The following is a 23,639-nucleotide window of genomic DNA, read 5'->3' on the forward strand; positions in this document are numbered from 1 at the left end:
GATTTCTGATATAGAAAAGTCTGTCATCTTAATGAAACAGTACTGTGACGGTCTGTAACTCACTCTGTCTTCTTGCACTTTATCTTGTCAACCATTCAAAGCCTGGCCAACATTTTAAGTCGAGCAGTCATGTATATTAAAGACTTACATCCAAGCCGATGCTAGTCTACATACTATAAAATAAGCAGAGGCCCACCAAAAAAAAAGTTTTTGGTTACTAACAATCCATTTAAAACCCTCCAGTAAAACAATCAGCCTTGTCATCATACCAAATCCAATCCTCAACCAGACGCTTTCGGAAAAAGAACTGCTAAAATCTATGAATGACGAGGTTCTCCTGAGCCCCGACCATCCCACAAAACTGGAAAAATGGGAAAAATTTTGAATATGGAGAAATAAAGTCTGGCAATTTGTGGAATTGTCTTAACTTAAGTGAGCATGCTTAGTTGAAAGATGGTAGACAAACAGGCCATTTTTGCAGCTAGTTGGCAACTTCTTGGTGTTTGAAGAGAGAAGGATGTTAAGATAATGATGTGTACAATATTCTCTCAGTATAATTTTATAATAATGATATGATGATGCTCTTTTCAAATATGTCAGTTTTTGAGATGTTAATTAATATTTCGTATATTTTGCTGTTTTAAAACTTGCAGTTGAAACAGGGGAAAAATCTAGGCTGTGGGAGATTTGGGTTTTAATTCCCAAGCTGCTGTGAAACTCACTGGGTGATCCTGGGCTGTTCACACTTTCTCTCAACCTATCTTGCAAAATGGCTGTTTGGATAAAATGGGGACAGGTGAACCATGTGTGTTGCCTTGCTCTCCTTCAAGAAAAGCCAGGCTAAGACCATTTTCTGGTTGACAATTAGGGTTGCCAGGTCCTTCTTCACCACCAGTGGGAGGTTTTTGGGGCGGAGCCTTAGCAGGGGTTTGGGGAGGGGAGGGACTTCAATGCCATTGAATCCAATTGCTAAAGCTGCCATTTTCTCCAGGTGAACTGATGTCAGTTGGCTGGAGATCAGTTGTAACAGTGGGAAATCTCCAGCTAGTACCTGGAGGTTGGCAACCCTAGTGACAATAGCTGAACAAAAAGTCTAAGTGGAAGAATGATGCACTGTCCTTCTACAGCAGTGGTTCCCAACCTTTTTTTGACCAGGGACCACTAGGACTTTTTTGTTCGGTGCAGGGACCCCAAGGTTCAAAATAAAAATTCAGAGAATTTGAAAATAAACTTTAATCATAACTGTTAGTTAAACATTAAACTTAGAATAATATTTGAATATATATTTTTATAATAGAGAACTTTTAATTGAAAATATTAATTTATTATGGGTTATAACTTTGTTTTGCGGACCTTAATTTAGTTCTTGCGGACCCCTGGGGGTCCACGGACCCCTGGTTGGGAACCAGTGTTCTACAGTCTAACCAGAAGTTATTCAGCACCGCATTAGTGTATGAGATGGAGTAATATGCACTTAGTTCCCCCCCTTCGTTTTATTTAATAATCTGAGATCCAATGCTCAATCGGCAGCTTCTATAAAGAAGCACGGTCATCCACCGCAGTGCAGTTCTCAGAGCATGAATGTGAAAATATACATGCCAGTGTGAAGAGCCCTTTTTTATTGCAGTCCTCTTTAGTTCTTTAAAAAAAAATAGGGATTGTTGGATCTGGATTAAGATCTGAAACCAATTCATGGTATCGCTTTTTAAATGACTGCGGCTTGCCTCTGTTAGGGATCATTTTGACAGTCAGTGTTGCTTTTTTCATTATTTCTGACACTCAGTGCCACAATTAACAGTTGTGTGATGTGTCACTGCCTGAGCAGTCATTAAACGCAGTAACACATGGCTGGGAAACATCAGCTGTCAGAGTCCTGGTTTTTGCTGCTGCTTCAGCATGACTATCTGGCTCCTTCCTGTGGCTTTCTGCAGCTACTGCAACCTATGCTGTGTTAAAGGCGGTGATGAGAATACAAAGGCACACAGCCCTTGTTTCCCCTAAGTTGAACAAAGAGTTCAGTCCACACACGGAAGTTTTACAAAGTACAAATTACTTGGACGCCTCAAACAGCACGTGTCAAGTCCCAGCCATTAATCTGGCTGTAAGGTGAAGACTGTAACAATTTCATTGCTTATATACGAGCCTTAGATCATTGTGGTCTTTTGGATCTTGTGGTCAGCTAAACACCTGTCAAAAGTTTTTGAAAAAATTAAGGAAGGTTGAGAAGCAAATGACCACAGTCCTAGAGACCTCATTGTCTTCAATCAGTTGGGTTGCTCATGAGTGCTACAATTAGATTTCAACTATTTACTTTCTTGTCTCCAGCTGCTGAGATTTCATTTAATTAAAAAACGTTTTAAGTAGAACCACTGTGGCAGGATGCTGTAGAAAAATGCTGGCGTGTATACAACACAGTGAAATTGCCAATTGTGTAGTAAAGATTGAAAAGTATAGTTTATGGATTGTGATGTGCAAAGTATTCTACTGAGTTCAATGAGCTACTTACAATTTAGAACAGAAGTTTTGTATTCCGCCTGTATTCCCCCCCTTTTCCCTCTTACATGGGGTTGGCCCTACATCCCAAAGATCCATTTTGTTTCCTTTAAGATTGGCAAACAACCTGGAGCGTTCAAGGGAAACAAACTATTTCAAAACTATTCAGATGCATATGCTGCTCTTTTGTCTTAGCGTGCTGGCATCCAATTTGGACGTTTCTCGTTTTACAATATTGGGCTTTAGCTCAGTTAACGGGACCCCAAAGCCTTAATTTATTCTTTTGCTACTGCTCTTTCTCCTAGTATATATTTTAATTGACAGAGCAGTCCTCAAGGGGGGGGGGAAATGGCCTCAGGAGGCAGTATGACCGCTGTGCTGGTGTTAGTGCCACTTATGCCGGCTAAACTGGTACTAACGACAGTTATTCTTTGGGGTCTCCTTTCCCCTAGGAGAAACTGCTCGGGGAAAATCTCGGGGAAATCCAACCCAAGACCTGAAGGTCATAGCCATCCCATAATATGGTCTAACTGTACATAATGCAGCCTTCTTGTGGAAGGCAAGGAAGTCTGCATCTTCTTAATGCTTTGATGTTCATTGACCTCCATGATAGTATAACAGCTCATTCCTGAGCCTTTCGGTGGCTGGGGACGGTGTGGCTGAGGCATCACTGCAGCACTTCCAAAGCAGTTACCCAGCTGCCAAAAGGCTTAAGCATTTTGTTTCCTGAAAATGGGGCATTTTTCCACATTGAAAACAGTGAGGCTGCACCAGGAAAAAACTGAGACTGAGATAAGGGCTTGCATAAAGTTTCAGGCCACGTGGGCATGTTTGAACTGGGATTTGAACCCAGATCTCCAAGATCACTTCCAATGTTCTATCTACTAGACTACATTAATGGTTGTGGAAAGTGCCATCAAGTTGAAGCTGACTTATGGTAACCCCACAGGGTTTTCAAGGCAAGAGATGAACACAGATGATTTGTCATTGCCTGTTTCTGTGTAGCAACCTTTAACTTCTTTGGTGGTCTCCCATCCATGACCAGCCAGGGCTGACCAATCCATGACTAACCAGGGCCGACCCTTCTTAGCTTTTGAGATCTGAGGAGATCAGGCTAGCCTGGGCCATCCAGGTCAGGTCTCACTGATATTCAGAAGGAATGTTTATTTACAACAGTGATACATGGCTGAATTGCAAGTTTGCCTTCTTAACTGGTTCATTTCAAGTGACAGTTCTGAATTCCCACTTCTGTGATAAGAAAAGGCATCAAACTATTCATAAGTAGGGTTGCCAGCTGAGGGTTGGGAAATAACTGGAGATTTTGGAGGTGTAGCCTCAGGATGGTGGTGTTTGGGAAGAGGAAAGACTTCAATACCATAGAGTCCATCTTCCAAAGCAGCCATTTTCTCCAGGGAAACTGATCACTGTCACCTGGAGATCAGTTGTAATTGTGGCAGATCTTCAGCCACCACCTGGAGATTGGCAAGCCTATCCATGAGACAGGAAATGTGTATGTCTGTGTGTGCGGGATGACAGCTGACTGAAGAAGTCATTATGTGCCACAAAAAATAGTGGAATTAAAAACTTCTGCATGATAAAAAATGTAGTAGTCAAGTGTGATAAAGAGGGATTTTAAAATTTATAATCAGAGTACCATTTAACACATTCTGTCCAAATGTGATTTGGCAGGTCTCTTTGATGAATAAGGTGGAAGACTGCAAAGGACAGCTGAGAGATCTTACTACAGAGAGATCTTACTACAGGAGACCCCCCCCCCACCTCCTTTAGAGCTCCTGTGAATGTGACTCCAAGAGGTTGTGGAAGGGTCAGAACACCAGGCAGCCAAAAGTTGGTACATACTTGGCAGCCAGATTTGCTGAGTCTCTCACTGACTGCCAAAGTTAACAACTGGAAAGAGTGTCCAGTCTCTGCTGGCTGTGGAAAATGAAAAACTTTCTCGTATTCATGTAGATCTGGAAGCTGGCTATGACTTTTACTTGGCTGTAGATTGTTGGCACAGTGCAGTAACAGCCCAATAAATAAGCTTGCCTTAAGAAAGCTTTCTTCACATTAGCCAAGAGATGGTTGTTTTACAAATCAGAAAGTGGAGGGGTAGGTATTTTGCTACTGTTGTTGGCTTTGACAGTTCTCTGTTTACTGGGTTTGTTAAAAATACAAATCTATCCATGCATCTTCTGGATATGAAACTATATAGACATGTGACAAACATCTGGGCAGGGTTATGAGGGGGGCATGTATATTTCATGGATATTTCACACTTAGGTTGCCAACCTCCAGGTACTAGCTGGAGATCTCCTGCTATTACAACTGATCTCCAGCTAATAGAGATCACCTGGAGAAAATGGCCACTTTGGTAATTTGACTGTATGGCATTGAAGCCCCTCCCCTCCCCAAACCCCGCCCTCCTCAGGCTCCACCCCAAAACCTCCCGCTGGTGGCAAAGAGGGACCTGGCAACCCTATTCACACTGCCTTTATGTGACCTTATAGAATTTCAGCATGTAAAGACACAGTCATTGGTAATTTATGCATGGGTACTTGGACTCATGTTCGCCCCCATCTCACTCGGTTGTTCCTTGGAGTTCTGCATGAGTTTTCTGTCGATTAGAAATGACCTTGCTGCCAGCCCTCACAATGTCTGGGTCTTCCCATTCCTCTGTTAGCCCAGCTTCCCTCTCCCCTGAGCTCAGACCCGCTGAAATCACTGTGCAGAAGGCAAAGCGCGGGGCACAGAAGCATTGCTTCTCTCACAGCCAATCACAAAGCAGCATGTAAAGAGGTGGGGATGCAAATACTTCCTGCTTCTTTGGAGCTCTTTCTGAGCGAAACAAAGCCTTTTTAGAACCAAGGCTTGGATTTCTTCCCCCACCTCACCCCGCTTTCTTTCAGATTACTTTGTTTTTTGTTCTTAAAATGCTTTTTTATGCGGCAATTGGGTTTTGGGGTGGGGAATTTTCTCTCACACAGTGAGCACTGCGAAGTAAGCCAATTCCAAAGCAGCATTTAAAGGGACATGACTTGATTTGAGTTTGGAGACTGCTGGTGCAGAGATTCCCAACTGGAAAGCGTGGGTCTAGCCAGCAACAAACTTCAGGTAAAACTCCCATGCAAAAATTCCATGCATAAATGGCCATTATCTGCCAGGGGTTGGTAATCTATTGGGACATTGTCCACAAGAACACTATGATAGCCTTTAGCGGGGGGGGGGGGGTTAAGTTGTGCTTTCAGAGGGACATTGAATTGGAGTACAAACCTTGGTGGTCATCACAGGTCATGTTTTATTCCCTTGCAAGGGAATAAAAGCCAATGAGAATCCCTGAGAACCAACTAAGACCCTACTTCATAGCTTCCAACCCTGCTGAAAGGAAGATAGATGCAAAAGGTGGTTAATTGTCTAAGGTCCAGCATCCCAACCACTAGACATTGCTGTTTTTCCTGCTATATGCTGATCATCATAGCTCTGTCCTATGCTAACTGGAAAGCAAAGAGGCTATTCGTTCTTTTGTGATGTATGTATGAGAAATGCAATTAGAGCCCTTCGGTGTGTTAAATGCAATAAATACAGAATAGTACAGTGGGGGTTAACTGCCTTCCAGAGTGTTACTAGCATGTGATGGTTAGGAGCGGTGGACTCTAATCTGGAGAACCAGGTTTGATTCCCCACTCCTCCACATGAGCGGCAGACTGTAATGTGGTGAACTGGGTTGGTTTCTCCACTTCTACATATGAAGCCAGCTGGGTGACCTTGGGCTAGTCACAGTTCTCTCTGAACTCTCTCAGCCCCACCTACCTCACAAGGTTTCTGTTCATTTAATTCATTTACACCGCACATTCTCCCCAATGGGCCCCCAAAGTGACTTACAAGAAGGGTCGCCTACTCTCTTATGAACCTACCCAACACTATGGTCATCTTCAGGAGATCCTCTTTGGGTGCCCTTGTTGTCTGAGACTAAATTGGTGGCACCCCGAGAAAGGGCTTTCTCAGTTGTGGCACCAAAATGATGAATTCCCTGCCCAGGGAGTTCAGTCTGCTCCCTCTGTTATTATCTTCTACTAGCAGCTGAAGCTTTATCTGTTTTGTCTGGCATTCCCTCATTGTTTCTCGGTGTTTGAACCGTGGATGTCTTTTAATTTGTTTATGTTTGCTTAATTGTTGTTTTAAATTTTTTATACTACCAATTTCAAAAACTTGTTTTAAGGTTTTCGATTGTTTGCTGCCTTGGGGATCCTAAACTAGACATCCGAAGGTGGCACAGAAACATTTAAAATCAATAAATGAGGTACATTAAGCTGAGACTGTGACTGGCTAAGGTCACCAGCAAACCTGCGTGGCAGTGTGGGGATTTGAATCTGGGTCTTCCCGCGTCTAGCCTGATATTCTTATCACTATACTAGCTGTGTTGGCTCTCAGAAAAGATGATAAGTCATTAAATGATAAATGATCATTCATTTATCATCTGCCTTTCTTAGCTAATGAAATACCAACAAAAAATACTATTGCACAGATTTAGAGTTAGATATAAGATTGCAGGGTTATACTCCTCCTTACATAGCTTTGCTCTGAATAAGGATGCACATGCTTGCAGTTTGCTTTTTACATAATCTGTGCATAACCTGAATCACTTAAAAATCTCTTTTGTGTTTTTAAATCGAAACTTCCTTTTTAAAACCATGATGTGTCAGATTTCTAGCAATTGTGCACATTATAGCTGTGTGCAAAATTTGCATCTATATTTGGGCATCAGTATAATTTCCTTTGTGCTTCTATGAAAGAGTGACAAGCAGTTCAAGAATGTTGGAAACTATAATACCAGGAAGAAGTGACATCCCTGCTCAAATTGCTCCATCCTATCTCATGTTTCATTTTGCCAGCAGTTCAACTCTACTTCTCACGTACTTTGGACCACACAGATGCAGAATTTATTCATTTATGCTGTCATCTTCTTGAGATTGCTCTGATAAAATGTAGATAATGCAGGCTGGCTGTACTGGCTGCAAAAGATTTGTGGTTGAATGTTGTTTTATAAACAGCAGCAGAGGAAACTTTTAAGGAAGTGAGTAAGTCGGCAGTTCAGATGCAGCAGCGCATTAGCCAAGTTAAGTGATGACTGTGAGGATGGTGAGCAGTGACTAATACTGATTTTCTTTGGAAGTGACATTCATGATGTGGTCCTAAGCAGTGTTAACACTCCCTAAGACCACTGACTTGAATAGACTTAGAGAAATGTAACTCCATGTAGGAAAGAACTGTTAGTGGATTCGATCTGTCAGTGTAAACCCTTCATAATGAAGAAAAATGAAAACAGAATGATCAAATCAACAAGGTTTGTGGTCTTAAGAACCTTAGAAGCAAGCTCCTTTAAATAGATCTGAGTAGGGTTCTGAGTAGACATACTTAGGATTGCACTATTAAAGGCTGATTCTTCATGTGAGCATAATTGTAATGGATCATCCACATCCTTAAAAAAAACCCTGGTCATGACAAAATAGGGATGGCTCAAATAAATGGCTGGTTTTTATCCTCTTATCTGTATCATTATTTGCATGCTGGATGTGGGAGTGAACAGTGAGTTTATTTATAAGCTGGCTTGCAAAGAATGTCTTTCAAAATAGGCTAACAGAAAAGCTCCTCAGAAGAATGTACGGAGCTATGCTTTCCCTTTGGTTTTGTCCTGTTGCTTTCTGTGTTATAAATGGAAAGTGAAATATAAAACGGTGCCACTTAAAAGCACCAGATAATTATCAGCTGTTGTAGTCTGGATTTGAAAATAGAAGTCCATGATGGAAAATGCAGATGAAGAATCATCCCACATCTGGAATGCAAATGGCAGAGAAAGTGAAAGTCAGCAGCAAAAAAATTGAAAAATGCATAAGGAACATGCAGAACTTTAAGCAAGTGCTGATTAACATTACAAGGACTTTAAAAAGGATATGCGGAGTAGAACTAAAGTGAAAGAAGCAAGCAAGCTAGACCATCATGGCCTTTAAAATTAAGGAAGGGCGTTCAGTAATAAAATTTTAGATGTTAGTTCATTTAGCCACATCCAACATGCCTCTGCTAAGCAAGGCAAGCAGGTGGCCTAAGAGATCATTGGGTTGTATCCAAATGAACATATAGTTGCAACTTGCCCTGGAGTTAAATACTGCTTTATACTGTGACAGTATTGTCTACTTTGACTGGCTACACCTTTTCAGAGGCAGAGAAATATTTCAGCACCTGCTTCCAACTGCCTTTAATTGGAAATGCCAGGGATTGAACCAGGCATAATTGGCATGTAACCTGCCCCACAGTGGAGGGGTTCTTATGTGTACCCTGCTGGACCGCTACATTGTAGCTTTGGACCTAGGTGCTCAGGCAACCTCATAAAAGTCTGAGAGCAGAGTAAAATCCTTTTGTTCTGTTCAAACATTTTAATGTAGTCTTGCTTGCTTGTTTCACCTTTGTATTTTTACTAGTCACTGTTTGTTGTTTTAATTATGCGGTAAAGCAACTTTTGATTTTATTGATCACTTTTATATGGGTACTTCCCATGTTAGGAATGGTACTATTACAAGGCAGAGGTTTGACTCATGCAAGCATGAGTGGCCAAGAATGCACATGCTTCCTGTAGTTGTCTTTTATGTATTTTGTGAATGAATTTTTAAGATTCCTAGCTATTTTTTTCCAGATTACTTGGTTCTAAGTTTCCATCTTGTTGCTTAAAGTCATCTCCTGTTCTCCTGCCCAAACTGCCAACTTCCTTCCACTGTTAACATTTTAAATTTCTACTAGATGTCAACACTGCATATTTCCACAAGATACGAGTATGTAGCAGGTTCAACAATATGACTTGCCTATATGTGTTAATTTCCCAGTTCCCAGCCCTGTACAAACCTTTCAGCCCATTTAAACATAGTTGGCAGGGCCAGTGAAACTGTCTCACTGCAAGAGGCAGTTGTGTGATTCATGGCATAAACTGAACTAGAAACATAGTCACCCACAGGGTTGCAAATGACAAACCCAATGAATCGTTACCAAATGTACACATACAAACATAACACTCTAACTTCCTCCCTTAGCATCCTTTTCAGTTGCTCCATAACATGCGTATTTAACTAATCACGGTGCTTCTGATAAACATATAAATGTCCCAGTTTGTTGGAGGATTCCACAAAAATAACCAGCTTGCATAAACAATTTGTGTTGGGAGTGATATTCCTCTAAAATTGGACTGCCATTCAAGGTATAGTCAGTCAGCTGTACCGGTCTGTGCTGATGAAAATAATTTTTCAGTAAATCACATGGGAGTGGTCAAACTAAGACTTGCATGAAATGTTACTTTTTTCTGAGAACACATCCCATATGAACAGTGGATTTCAACCCTTGCTCACTTTTCTGCCATTTCCAGTCATTGTAAAACCGGTGCAGTCACCAGTCCACAGCTGGATTATTATTTTTGTGGGTTGAGCAGGGACAAATTAAAAGGTGCTTTCCAAGAACATATGCTGAGATTCAGTGTGGTATAGTGGTTAGAGTGATGGACTAAGGTCTGGGACACCCAAGTTCATATCCTACCCTGTTATGGAAGTTCACTGGGTGACCTCACATCAGGCATCTTCTCTCAGCCTAACTTGCTTCACAGTGTGGTTATTGTGAGGATGAAAGAGGGCATGGAGAATATATATGTATACATACACACACATGATCTGGAGACAGTAAATGTGTCCCCGGGAGGGGGTCGCCCCTGCCTTGATGTGTGCAGTGGTACATCCACTCCTAATGAAACCTACTCTGGAACCCAGATAACTGAATAATTACTGTCCAGTCTCAAATGTACCATTCTTGAGCAAGATAATTGGATGAGTGGTGGCTGGACAACCAAGTATTCCTGAATGAAGTGGATTGTTTGGATTCATTCCAGTATGGCTTCAGGCCTGGTTATGGGACTGAAACATCCTTGGTCATCCTGATGGATGGCCTGTGCTGGGAGATGGACAGGGGGAGTGTGAACTTGTTTATTCTCCTGGAAAGGGATTCTTGGTTATGGCGCCAAAACGTTGGAACTCCTTCCCCAGGGAGATTTGTCCGCCCCCATTGTTGTCTTGTGCTAGTGTGAGAAGGCTTTTTGTTTTGTTTTGCTTTGCATACCCCCAATAACTGTTGCCCCCCCCCCATTGTCATTTTGGTGTTATTTGTGTTTATATATTTTATTTGAATTACTTAATTTTTTTGGTAAATGTTGTTTTAATGTTGCAATGTTTTAACGTTTTTGAAGGGAAGACACGAACGCTGTGTCTTGATTTGTGAGAGATCAACTCTAACTTCTCAGAGTGATCTTCCCAGTTTTATTGTAATCAAAGTCAATTAATAACAAGATCAAGGAGTAAAGAAGACAATGAAAACATTCCATTCTCAGACCAGAGTTCCTTATGCAAACATTGCCTGTCTGGTAAACAGGTAGATGAGCTTAACAAGCACTAATCCCTTTAGGGCATCAGGTGAGCGAGGATCAGCGTGAGGTCAGTATGCAGCTAGTAAACTTTGCATAGTACTACATGACCAGTATTGAAAGTGGACTTTGGCCGGGAGCTTTCCAGAGACCTAGAGCTTGTTGTAACCAATATTTCAATATGGCAAGAATCAGGGTCTTGTGGAACCAATATTAAAATGGCGAGAGTGTGCCCAACCGCCAATTAATTTGGCTTCAAAAATCACTACACGTTTTGATGTTCACCAACTTGGTAGCCCTCTTTGGGTGGAAAGATGGCATAGAGATGTTGTAAATAAATAATGTTCTATGTACGCGTGCATGTAAGTTGCACAGCAAAAGCTCGCTTTATCAAAGCATACCTGCAGGAAATACATTTTTGTGTTGCTGTTCATCATGCCCTGTGGCTATGCCAGCACGTTCATTTATACTGGAATTAAAAAAGGATACAGGAAATTGAGGTGATCTTTGACAGAAAGATCTTTGGCAGTCCTAAAGGGGCTTTTGCTTGGTCACAGTGACTGTGATGCCTCATTGTGCAATCAAATTATTCATTCAAGGCTGAACTTAAAAAAAAATGGCACAGAGACAGACTTTTGTTTTTAAAAGTTAAACGTTTTATTCCTTGTTCTGACTCCTTAAAGTGGAATGTGTTTCAGAGATCTCATCTGTAAGCCAACATTTGTTTTAAGAATTTTTATTGTCTCTCTTCTCTCTCCGATTCACCCTCTCCCTCTACTTTGCAGATTTATACTGACTGGGCTAATCACTATCTAGCAAAATCTGGCCACAAGCGGCTGATCAAGGATTTGCAACAGGACATTGCAGATGGAGTTCTGTTAGCAGAAATCATCCAGATCATTGGTAAGACCTGTACTCTGGGATGCAGCGTGAGCTGACTCCTTGCTTGGAAAAAAGAAAGAAAGTGGGGGGAAACACAGTTGAAGGGGAAGATATTTAACTGGGAAAAAGGCACTAAACAGTAAGCCCAGGTTTGGCCTCTTAAGCCCCCCAGGGGTATATTTTCCTTCCTTATTTCAAAAGGGAGGGGAAAGGAAAATGCTTGGGTGGGAATGTTAGTAAGCGTCTGCTTTGCCATTTGTTTAATGCCAGAACTGAGTTTCACACACTTGGCATCTTCTGAAATGAAAGCTTCATTAAGACATATGTCTCCAATGTGTGCATTTTATTAGCTGGAGTGGCTTATACTTTCAGAGATGCCTTGAAACTGTATCCTGATCCCACAAAGACAATTGTGGAAGATTTCATGTCAGCAGTCATTTGGCAGGGGCTAGAGAATGAGTAGCCACCTCCTCGGCGCTTCCCTTGCGCCTGATTTGTGCATGGGGAAGGGACTGCTGTTGCCAGGAGGGTTTATTCCTGACAGGGTTACAGCCTGCTTCAAGGGAAGTTCAGTGTCTGTACAAAACAGTTGTGGACTTCTGGGCTTTCTCTTTTATGGTGCTAATTGTTTGCTCTGATGTTTTTACCCCTGACTGTTTTCCTCCAGCAAATGAAAAGGTTGAAGATATCAATGGCTGTCCCCGAAGCCAGTCTCAAATGGTAAGAATCAACTCTGTGTTTGTGTTATGATGTCATAGCTTCACATTCACATGATGTGTCTTGTTGGGTCTTCCTTTTGATTAGTTTGGACTGTGTTCTACCTGGATCTGATTATTTCAAAGACTTGGTTCATTCTCATGATAACAGAAATTAGTTAAGATAATTTTAGGAAGCACCAGGACCGATTGTCAGTGGGCTAATTATTAATGTACTATTCAACAATCCTTCTGTAAACCTTCAGATTATTCACATAATTTCATTCTGAAGCTGCTTTAAGGACACCAAATAGCAGAACCAGTTCTAAGTGGAGTCTTTGTGTCTGTACTACTGATTGAAGGAAGGGACTTGCCAACTTTTAATGAATATAAATAGCCTGGCTGCTTCTCCACAGTGAAGTCCAGTTAAATAGCATGACTGATTTCCACAAGTCACTCTGCAGCGTGTATTACTTCTGCTGGAACGGGATGAACTATAAACAGCAAGCTTTGAAAAGAAACACAAACCAGTATATCTTCCAAGGCAATTAGTCTAACATCCAGAGGTAAGACATAATATGGTTTTTAAACCTGAATTGATTAGCAGTCTCTGTGACTAAGAGAATGCATCACAGTATGTTGTGGAAATGACACTTGAAATAACCCAGCCTTCTCAGTTAATTCACTTCCTAGTTATTTTAATGAAGATTGTGCAGTCATTCAGGGCAGATCTAAGAGCAGAGTGGCAATATCGTAGTGCATTGGTAACTGTCAACCACATTTTGGTTAAAACTCTGCTGGATTTTTGGGAATGAATTATAAGTGGTTTCTACAGGGGGACAGGCTTGTGTGATTTCCCTATTGCTGCTGCAGCTGCCAGAACAGCACAAGGCAAGGGAGCTTCCACCTGGCAGGTTTCCCAGCAGTTTCCCTACTTTCAGCAGCAACCCCCCCTCCCCTGGGCCACACAAGCTTTTTAAAGTTTTATTTTAATTGACAATTGAATATCACTATATTAATATAAAGTTATAACAATGAGTGTACAAGGTTCCCTGAATTCCCAGATTACATTTTTTTCAGGTAAGTCTCTAGCCGCTTTCATTGTGGAGAGATGACTTTCCCATTATACCTCTGCAAGGAAAAATGGCTAGAGACTTGGTTTTTTTTTTAAAATGAAAACTGGGAATTCAGAGAACCTGCTACACTTATTGTTATAACATTGTATACATAATTGCTGGATTTGTTTAATACACAACAAGACCCCCAGTGGTGGGGAGAAGAAATAGCCACCACAGGGGCAGAGGAAAAAACCTGAGGTATGGGTGTGAAAATTTGAACTTTCTCACTCACACTGCAGCCATCAAAGCTTTACTGTGATCTTTCCCAAATGTTTACAGCAAAGCAAGCTTGAGAAAGACTGGAGAAAAGCTGGAAAAACTATGGGAGGTGCACAAATGCACCACTATGTGTGGGAGAACTGGAAAAAAGTTCCTTCCCAGTAGCACTGAACATAGGGCAAAAAATATAACCCATGTAGAAATGGCTATACACTCTAATAGCAAGCATAATGGCCAAGGACCTATCAATGGGTCAGTAAAATGCACTGTGGGGGAGGTAGAAATTTAATCCCCTTGGACTCTCTGCTTTGTCTTACAGAGAATTCAGCATTTGAGTTGATTAAGCACAGATTTTTAGATATTGAATTGCAGGAGCTCAGAAGATTGGCAAGCAGTAGAGGTTCCCCTCTATGTTGGGAACCCTAGTCATATAATCAGGCTGTGGCACACATTACCTTATGTGTTTAACTACTCCCCAGCTGAGAAGAGCTTATATGCTCGCTAGATTTAATGTCCTTCCATCAGCCCTGCTCCATGGAAGATTTAATAACGTCCCATATTCGGACAGGGTCTGTTCCTGCGGGGAGGGCGTAATAGAATCAGACCTGATTTTTGCGGACAAGGAATGGTTGCCCGCCAAAATCAAGATGTCCTGTCTTATGACCGTACAGGACCCAATAAAAATTGAACTGGTGGCAAGGTTCTTACAGTTTGCAATCAAAGAACGTAAACACCTATGTATTAAATCAGGCTGACTTAGGACCGCAAAATCAAGTAATCCACTTAGCCTTCTAAATTGATTTTATTGCAAAACCGATGGGGGTTAGATGTACCTGTATATTATGGTTTTACTGTAATTGTTTTGTATGTTTTACTCCAATGCCAATAAAGGCGTTCGTTCGTTCATTTGTTCGAGGTAGGAATTTCTCTATGCTTGGCATTCCATGAGAAATTGCTGAAAAAAATACTCATCTGTATATTTTGAAAAGTGATACCTGCTATGACTTGCTAAGAACTGAGCATGGTCTATAAGGCACAGAATTCTAAGTGCAGTTAAGCATCTGTAAAAGGGCAAAATAAGATGGATGGGGGTGGAGAAATTGGTTATTGGAGGAGGAAATTTGGTTTGGGGGATTTCTCAATAGGGTGGCCAGTCTCCTGGTACAGTGGGAGACTTCCTGCCTGGCAGCCCGAGTGTCTTCTGCCACTCAGGAGAATGGTAAGGGGAAATGGGAAGCAAGCTTCACAGCAACGTCGCCATGTCACTTCTGGTGAGAACCTGGGAGTGATGTCTTTGCATTAGTGCAATGCTCTAGGATTCCACCACAACTCTATGTTAAAACCATAGGTCTTAGAGTGATGCATGAGTGAGATTATGTCACTTCCAGATGACATAATCACTTAACAGAAGCAGCTCCCAGCAGGATCATACTCTGTCTAGAGCACTCATTTAAAGCTAGATGATTTTCAGACAGACCACACCCCAAACAACTCAGGAACCACACAACTTCAAGCAGACACACACTTGCCTCTTGCACCAATGCCAAGCTCAGTGTCCCTATTAGAAGCCGTGTTCGAAAGTACTAGATGCAAACCGTGAGATGCAAGCCCCCCAAGAAACCTTATTTGTTCCTTTAAATCGTTCTTTTGATTGCACTTATAACTTTTTTCATTATTTTGATACATGATGTGCATGCATGATGTATCCCTGTCTAACAAGAGGATGTGCACATGGGGATCTGTAAATATGATACTTTCCAATTTTGTGTGTGACTATTTTTATAGAATCTGTCATATTTACTTAGGTACCATTTGTGGAACGGGCACAAACGCTGCACATTTTCTGATGGTTTAGTGGTTTATTTTTTACTAGTGACCAAAGACCATTGCAATCTTAATGTATGATTTTCTCATGATTTTTTTTAAAGGAACGTTAATGCAACATGGATCACATGGCTAGTGTTGCATTAATGTTATTCTTTTTTAAAAAAAAAATTCTTCCTTAAACACAGTCTTTGCTGGCCAGGATTTCCAGTTTTACAAGATCCTATGCATTTCTGGCTCTGTTCCATTTAAACGTGGTAAGGGAAATGGCCATTTTATTTTGAGCTATGAGTAGCGATGCCAGGTCCCCCGTCTCCTCTGGCAGGAGGTTTTTGGGGCAAAGCTGGGGCAGGGATCACATGCACGGCCATGCTGACGTGATCATATCACTTCCAGTTTCCACCAGGAAGCGCCGCATCACGACGGGCCTTTTACCTCTCAAACCCTGGCAGCCTTAGCTATGAGAAGCTTATCTTTGGGGAAAAGAGAGGCTTGCTCCAAATCAGAAAGCGAAACACCCCATATATTTATTCACAGTGGGAGCCCTCCTTTGGCTTCGGGCCAGTCTGTGATGGAAGCTCTGACCACTTTTTGTGCTCTGGAAACCTCAAGGGTCTTCTTTTCTGAAATCCTACAGAAGACCATCACTTTTCAAGGCTCTGCAGTTTCAAAAAAGAATATTCTCTTATGACACACCTTAAGGGTGGAGGAGGGAAAATGGCATTTGATTGGCAAGCCTATTTCTGCACACGAAGCCAGTGGATGGCCTGTCTGTCAGGAATTATTTTTTTGAAAAGATCCTGTGCACCATTGCCTCTTGCCCATTTCTTTCTTTCTTTCTTTCTTTACTTCATTTATACTCTGCCGTTCTCCCCAATGGGATCCAAAGCAGCATAAATTGTTCTCTTCTCCCCATGACAGAGAAGTGATTAATAAGTTAAGCAACCATGAAAATAAAGACTTTTCTCTAGATCCTCTTCACAGTTTTAATTTGACAGTTCTTTCCACCTCTTTTCTTCAAATAGCTGTAAAGAAACAGGTTCTAGAGAGGAAAATCTGGCACCAAGGAGATATCAAGTGAATAAGCATGGCAGTATTTTCAGAATATATTTGTTTAACATTTTCAGTAATTAACATTTTGGTTTCCTGTGAAATATTTCAAGTCTGGAATTGCTTAAGTGTAAGTGTGGCCTCTGAGCTCAGTCTGCTTCTTGTTAAAGGGATATTGTCGAGGGCAGTCAGGTTAGTCATCCTGGTAAGACTTTGCTTTTAAAAGGAAATGTTTTAGCTTATGAGAAGTACAGTCTTCAAAGCCTTTTGAAGCCGGCATGGAGCAGCGTGGTGTAGTGGTTAAGAGTGGTGGTTCGGAGCGGTGGACTCTGATCTGGAGAACCAGGTTTGATTCCCCACTCCTCCACATGAGCTGCGGAGGCTAATCTGGTGAACTGGATTTGTTTCCCCACTCCTACACACGAAGCCAGCTGGGTGACCTTGGGCTAGTCACAGCTCTCTCAGCCTCACCTACCTCACAGGGTCTGTTGTGGGGAGTCCAAGTATTATTCATACATTGATTTACCACAGGAGCCCAAGTTGGCTTATATCATTCTCTTCTCCTTAATTTTATCCTCACAACAACCCCATGAGGTAGATCTGGCTGACAGTGTATGACTGGCTCAAGGTCACCTAGCAAGCTTCCACATTAAAGTGGGAATTAAAATCTATTTCTCCTAGATCCTAGTTCAGCACCTCAACAACTACGCCACAGTGGCTCTCAAAATGTCTTAACCTGGTGCCTAAAAGCAAGAAGGGTAGGCACCAGATGAACTTCCAAGGGGAGAGTGTTTCATATATGAGACACCACTACTGAAAAAGGTCTTAGGTTGCCACCCACCTGCATGAGTAGGGGCACAGGGTTAGGACTAGGATCAGAACTTTAACTGATAGGCAGGACGAGATGGAAGAAGATGGTTCTTCATACACTCTGGTCCAAAACCATTATTTGTTTTGGTCCTCATCCATCCTATTATATTCTCCAAGCAGGAGGACTTCCTCAGACTCACCTGTGTCAGTTGAAAAGATATAGAATGGGGTGTCATCAGCTGCTTATTTAGACAGTAATTTCAGGTTATTTGTGTAGCATTATTATGGTTATTGCTAGGAAATAAATGCTAAGGAACTATAGAGCTGATATGAAACATGCACATCCTATAATTTCATTCTAAGTTAATTTTTCAGCAAAGAATGCTTAGAAGGTAGCCTATATTTTTGGGACCTTGTTTATATAGCATGGATGCTATCAACATCATGCAGTTAAGACAGCTGAATTGCAATTGGCCACATCAGACTCGCCATACATCCATACACTGATATAATATCTTAAATACAGCATGGTTTTCCACTTCCAGATTTGAAGAGTAACTATCCAGTTTTGAAGGGCAACTATCATATATATTTATATCTTGTATATATGTATTGGGGTGATGATATGTGTTCTCTTTAAAACCACTGCATCCTTGCATGGAGGCAAGAAGGCTAGTGAAAAACAACCAAAGAAAGGGGGAACAAAGAAACTCAACCTAAAATCAAGGGAAACCAAAGGGATTGAGCAGTATCTAATATAACACCAATAAATCTATTTTATTATATATTGTGCACAATTGTATTTAAAAACACATGGCCTAAAATCCAGGCATCCTAAAAAGCACAAATATAGTTACAAATATTACCAACACATAACAGTTGATGTTAGTACATAAAATGACCAAAATCTGACTAGATGCATTTCAGCCTTTTACAGGTCTTCCTCAGTGGTCATACATATACAGTTTTTCAATACACATCCTGACCTACACACACACACACACACACACCTTTTATTCTGTGTGGTTTTATGTTAAAATATACAAGGTGTGAGCCATGAGCCATCTTTTAAGGCACATGGACTAACTATTGTGCAGGGTGTTGGACTAAATGACCCTCTCAATTCTATGATTCTATGATTCCCCAACGTCCACCCCCAAATCTCCAGGAATATCCCTACTCAGAGTTGGCAACTTAAACTAGTATTAATTTAGTACAATTTAACCTACTAGTAGGAGATTGGGAAAATAAGCTCATGTCAACTGAAGATATTTATAAAATAAAAAAAAAAGCCTTCCAAAAGATATGGAGCCAGAAATAACCAGTGGAAATATTGTAGAAAGAAAGGCCTCTTAAGAACAATCTGTTTTTATGCTAGTCCTGTTAGACTGAGATGACTGGAATGGTTCATAGTCAGTTTTAATATCTGTTGACCTCTTCCTCCGAACTCAGAATGAACTCTTTAAACCAGACCAATACCAGAATAACAAATGTTAACAAGACCATTACTTTTGGTATTTATTTTCTTTATAAGTCGGGTATTTTTTCCATTTTTAAAATAAGCAAATATACATCCCCATCTGGCTACATGCAGGAATTTTAATATAACCCAAACCTCCATTTTCAAAAAGTAGAATAAAAACCTACTGCTAGCCTAAGGCCTCCATCAAATATGGCATTCAATATTTTAATATTTGTAGCTCTTCTTGGAATGACATATAGACTTATGCTTAGGATCATTTTCTCAAGGTCTGCCTAGAAGGTTTCCTGCCTACCTTCCATTGCTCATTGCTTCCATTGCTAATTGGAAATGACTCCTCAACATGCCTCACATAGCTGTCATTTGTACTACACTCTTGTTGAAATGACCACATTGAACTGTTCAAAAGATGAAACTTCAAGAATTGTCCACAAGATTTATCAACACATATAAGTTGAAAGCATGCAGCAGAGAGGTCAGCTGAAGAACTAGAAAGGTAATTTCAATAAGGATCATGACATTTAACTGTTTTCTATTGGGAGGTAAGAAGAAAGTTAATCTGGTTCTTGCATGTGGCTTGTTAACTTCAAAGAAAAGCAGAAGGTTGAGGCATTGAGAGAAAATAGGCAACTAGGGAAAAGTACAATTTAGTATCTAGGTGGAGAAAGAACTATCTAATGTTTGAGCAAGGGGGTTGGGTAAGTGAGCATGCTGAAGGTAATGGTGTAGTTTGGTAGCCTTAGAGTTTGGTCCTTATGGTCTTGCGTGGTTTTCCCTTCATCATTTTATCAGGTTAATTTGAGCGATACTGATGATGTTCATACTCCTTTGGCTCAGAATATGAAATGGACTTCACAGCTGCCAAATAGGGCTGTTGAAAAAAAATGAGAAAATTCGGGTTCAGGTTTAATTGGCCTTTTCCCCCCAGGAAAACCCAAATGCCAAATTCCCCTATACCTGTAAAGGTGGGAATTCGGCTTTAAATTCGGGATTCCCAAAAAATCCGGCCATTTAGACCCATTAAACCCATTTCACGGCTTTCTGCAGCTCCTGGGGGAGGGTAATTTTTGCAAGTAGAGGTCCCAAATTTTCAGGGTAGCTTGAAGGGACTATCCTTGCATGAACCCCCATGATTGGTTAAGTTTAGGTAAGGGGGTCTGAAGTTATGGGGCCTGGAAGGGGTCACCCCCCTTCCTCCATTAAAACCAATACAAATGGTTTTTAATGCATTCCTATGGAGAAAGAGGGGTGACCCCTTCCAGACCCCATAACTTCGGACCCCCTGACCCAATCTTCACCAAACCTGGGGGTTCTTGCAAGGAGAGTCCCTTCTAGCTACCCTGAAAATGTGGGACCTTTACCTGCAGAAATGCCCCTGCAGGAGCCGCGGAAAGGCATTCCTGATAAAGCTGAATATTCAGGAATGGCAAATTAGTCTTTGCCAACCTCCCTCATTTTGCTGATTCTGTAAACCCGAACCAGAAATTTACTGAAATGGCATTTATTCAGTATTTTTTCAGTTTGGTTTTTACCGAATCAACAGCCCTACTGCCAAATCCCTCCCTGGTTTATATGGTAACACAAGACAGAAAAATTACTTGCTCGTTCCACTCTTCCAACCCACAATAGTACTGGCTTTGGTGGTGGAGAATGGTATAGTGGCAACAGGGGCAGCCAAGAAGAAAGGAAATTCTTATAGCATCACATGAAGCTGCCTTATACTGAATCAGACCCTTGGTCCATCAAAGTCAGTATTGTCTACTCAGACCAGCAGCAGCATGAGGGCATGAGAGTCAAACACTGATGCAAACCTTCTTGCCCTCCCCCTCATGATCTTCCTAAGGCCATAGAATCAGCATTGCTGACAGATGGTCATCTAGCCTCTGCTTAAAAACCTCCAGGGAAGGAGAGCCCAGCATCTCCCAAGAAAAGCCTGTTCCACTGAGGAACCGCTCTAATAGAAAGTTCTTCCTAATGTTTAGCCAGACACTCTTTTGATTTAATTTCAACCCATTAGTTCTGGTCCGACCTTCTGGGGCAACAGAAAACAACTCCGCTACATCCTCTATATGACAGCCATTCCAATACTTGAAGATGGTTATCATATCACCTCTCAGTCATCTCCTCTCCAGGATAAACATACCCAGTTTCACGGTAAGAGAATTGGTAGCAGAACCAGCTCCGGGTTATGAGCTAAGAGAAATCTATGATTCAAAGATAGAATTGTTGTTAAAACCCAAGCCACTTAGAAGTGCTTTCAAAATTTTGATTGAATGCAGCAAGAGTAACAAATCTATGGAGGAGCATGCTGAGATAATGGAATTTAGAATGATTTCAAACTTTTATATTTCAAGAGTCTTCCAGGGATCACTTGCAGAAAGACAAGGAAAATGACCAAACTTTGACAGGAGCAGTTCCTAGTCAAGAAACAAAGAACCCTCAGGTAGTTAACAGAACCACAAGAAAGGCTTTTGTGGTCTCTTAGAAACTCTCTTTTGTCAAATGACCTTTCTGGTCTTTTAATTTAAGGATACAATGTTTAGAAAACACAGGGAAAAGATTCCACACTTGCCAAATGTCTTAGTATAACTTGGTTGATGAAAAGTCCCATTGGTGTTATTGTAAGCTATAATACACTGGGTGCATTCTTTCTTTTACAGTCTTGTCCAATGTGCAAAAATGTTCATATAGCTTCAGATTTAAAGAACAAAAAACATTTGAGACACCAGATGACCTGACATTTTAAGGAAATATTATTTTCACGGCGAAAAATGACATAGCTGTCATTCACTCATGGATTCTTATAAATTGAAAGTGTGTCTCATTTCTTTAAACAAAATGCTTCCCTCCCCCAATGCTGAGGCCGTAAGTCAATGCTGAGACTTTGCGAGATCTGATGTCCCTACTTTTAGCTTTAGAATCTGGCAGATTGTCATATTTATAGAAGTGATTAATCTCCGGGAAATGTATGGCTTTGTTAGTCAGAATTACTTATCCTATCTGAAGTCAATAATTCATTTGTGTTTGGAAGCAGAAAAGGTAACGTCTGCCAGATGAAGAAGATGAAAGCTTTCCTTAGTAATACCAAAGCAATTGCAATAAATATACAATTTTTTATGAAGAGCCAGTGGTGAGTGAATATTCCTATACTTGTGTTCTATTAGAAGGATGCCAGCATAGTTCACAGGGATGTGGACGGTCTCTATTTTCAATTCATTATTTGTGCTGTTAGCGCTCTCATATTTTAGCAGTATTTGTATGGTCAGACTGAAAGTTCAACATATTATAGTTTGGGCAAATTCTGGCAACAAAGTACTAGTATTAATTTCCACACTTCTATATCTACGCGACTTTTTTCCCCCAAAAAAGAAAACCTAGTTCTTCTGAAAACAATAAAAGTTTGAATTTAAATGCCGAATTCTCGCAAAAGTGGAGACATGCAAGAAACCTGTGGAGATAAGTGGGCAGAGGTTAGCCTCCTCCCCCTCCCCCTCAATGGCATGCTGAGACTTTTCCCTCCTCAATGGTATGCTGAGACTTCTCACTCCCTCTCAATGGCACACTGAGGTTTCCCCCTTCCCTCTCTCCCTCTTTCTCAATGGCACGCCAAGGCTTCCTCCATCCTCCCTTTCAACGGTGTTCTGAAGCTTCTCCCCCCTCCCTTTCTTATTGGCCCCAAGCAGCCCAGGCAGGCGCACAGCACCTTCTTCCCACACCCTCCCTCTCAAAAGGTCCAGCGTGGCTCCCAGACTGGGTTGCTGCTGTTGACAACCTAAGGTCAGAGCAGAGAACACTTGTTATTATGGGAGCTTTAGTTTCAACATATTCATTCAAAAATAATCTTCTTCAGGCTGTAGAGTTGACTTGCTGGTAGGTAAGGGTCGGATAATTGAAATGATTCACTTTGAGATGGGTCTTAGGGCAAAGAGTTTGTGCCCCACCAGGCCTCATTGAGATTGCAGGTGATGGTTTGTCTGATCTCATCAGCCTAATGGTGGTGTGACACCTTGTCTAGCTGATTCAGCCCCCCCCCAATCATACTGGCTGAGTAAGATTTGGGTCATAGTGCCATAGTGACCATTCCACCTTCACTAAGACCGAGAACAGTGCCAAATTGTATTGGTAGGAAATAAAGCTCTAGCCTATACTCCTTTAACCCCATAATTTGCTACTTAAATAAACATTGATTTCAGAGACCCATTCCAGTCCTGATTGAAACAATATGAGGATGTCTAAAGACTCTTTGGAACTTTTGCTATTGCCAAATTATTTTCATCTGTAAGTTTTGAATCAAGGGTGTTCAGGGCTGCTAGAGTCTCAGTTCAAAGGATAACTGTGGTTTGCCAAGGCAAGAAGAAGGTAATTAAAATAATGTTTATATATACATTGAAAGCTTTAGAATTTCTGAACTAAAAAGATTTTTTTATATATCTGAATAGGAATGAAAGTGAAAAATAACCCCAAGAATTTATTACCCAGTGCCCTGTTGAGTACATATATCGTATTTCAAGTGTTCTAAGTACTCCACACACATTATCCCAGTAGTCCTTAAAACAGCCCTATAAGGTGGCTGGGAATTATTAACCCCATATTGCTGTTGGGTGCTGGAACTGGGCCAG

The 23,639-nt window shown here is 41.2% G+C and overlaps 1 protein-coding gene across 1 annotated transcript in view; it reads left to right on the forward strand.

Annotated features, from left to right (window-relative positions):
- NAV3 (neuron navigator 3) overlaps nt 1-23,639 on the forward strand; it is a 406,649-nt gene that overhangs the window by 173,135 nt on the left and 209,875 nt on the right. Inside the window, exons 2-3 of the mRNA XM_056847749.1 lie at nt 11,728-11,845; nt 12,492-12,544. Of these exons, the coding sequence (XP_056703727.1) occupies nt 11,728-11,845; nt 12,492-12,544 (171 nt within the window). The remainder of the gene's footprint in view (nt 1-11,727; nt 11,846-12,491; nt 12,545-23,639) is intronic.

This window comes from Euleptes europaea, chromosome 3 (assembly GCF_029931775.1).
Source record: "Euleptes europaea isolate rEulEur1 chromosome 3, rEulEur1.hap1, whole genome shotgun sequence".
Lineage (NCBI taxonomy): Eukaryota > Metazoa > Chordata > Lepidosauria > Squamata > Sphaerodactylidae > Euleptes > Euleptes europaea.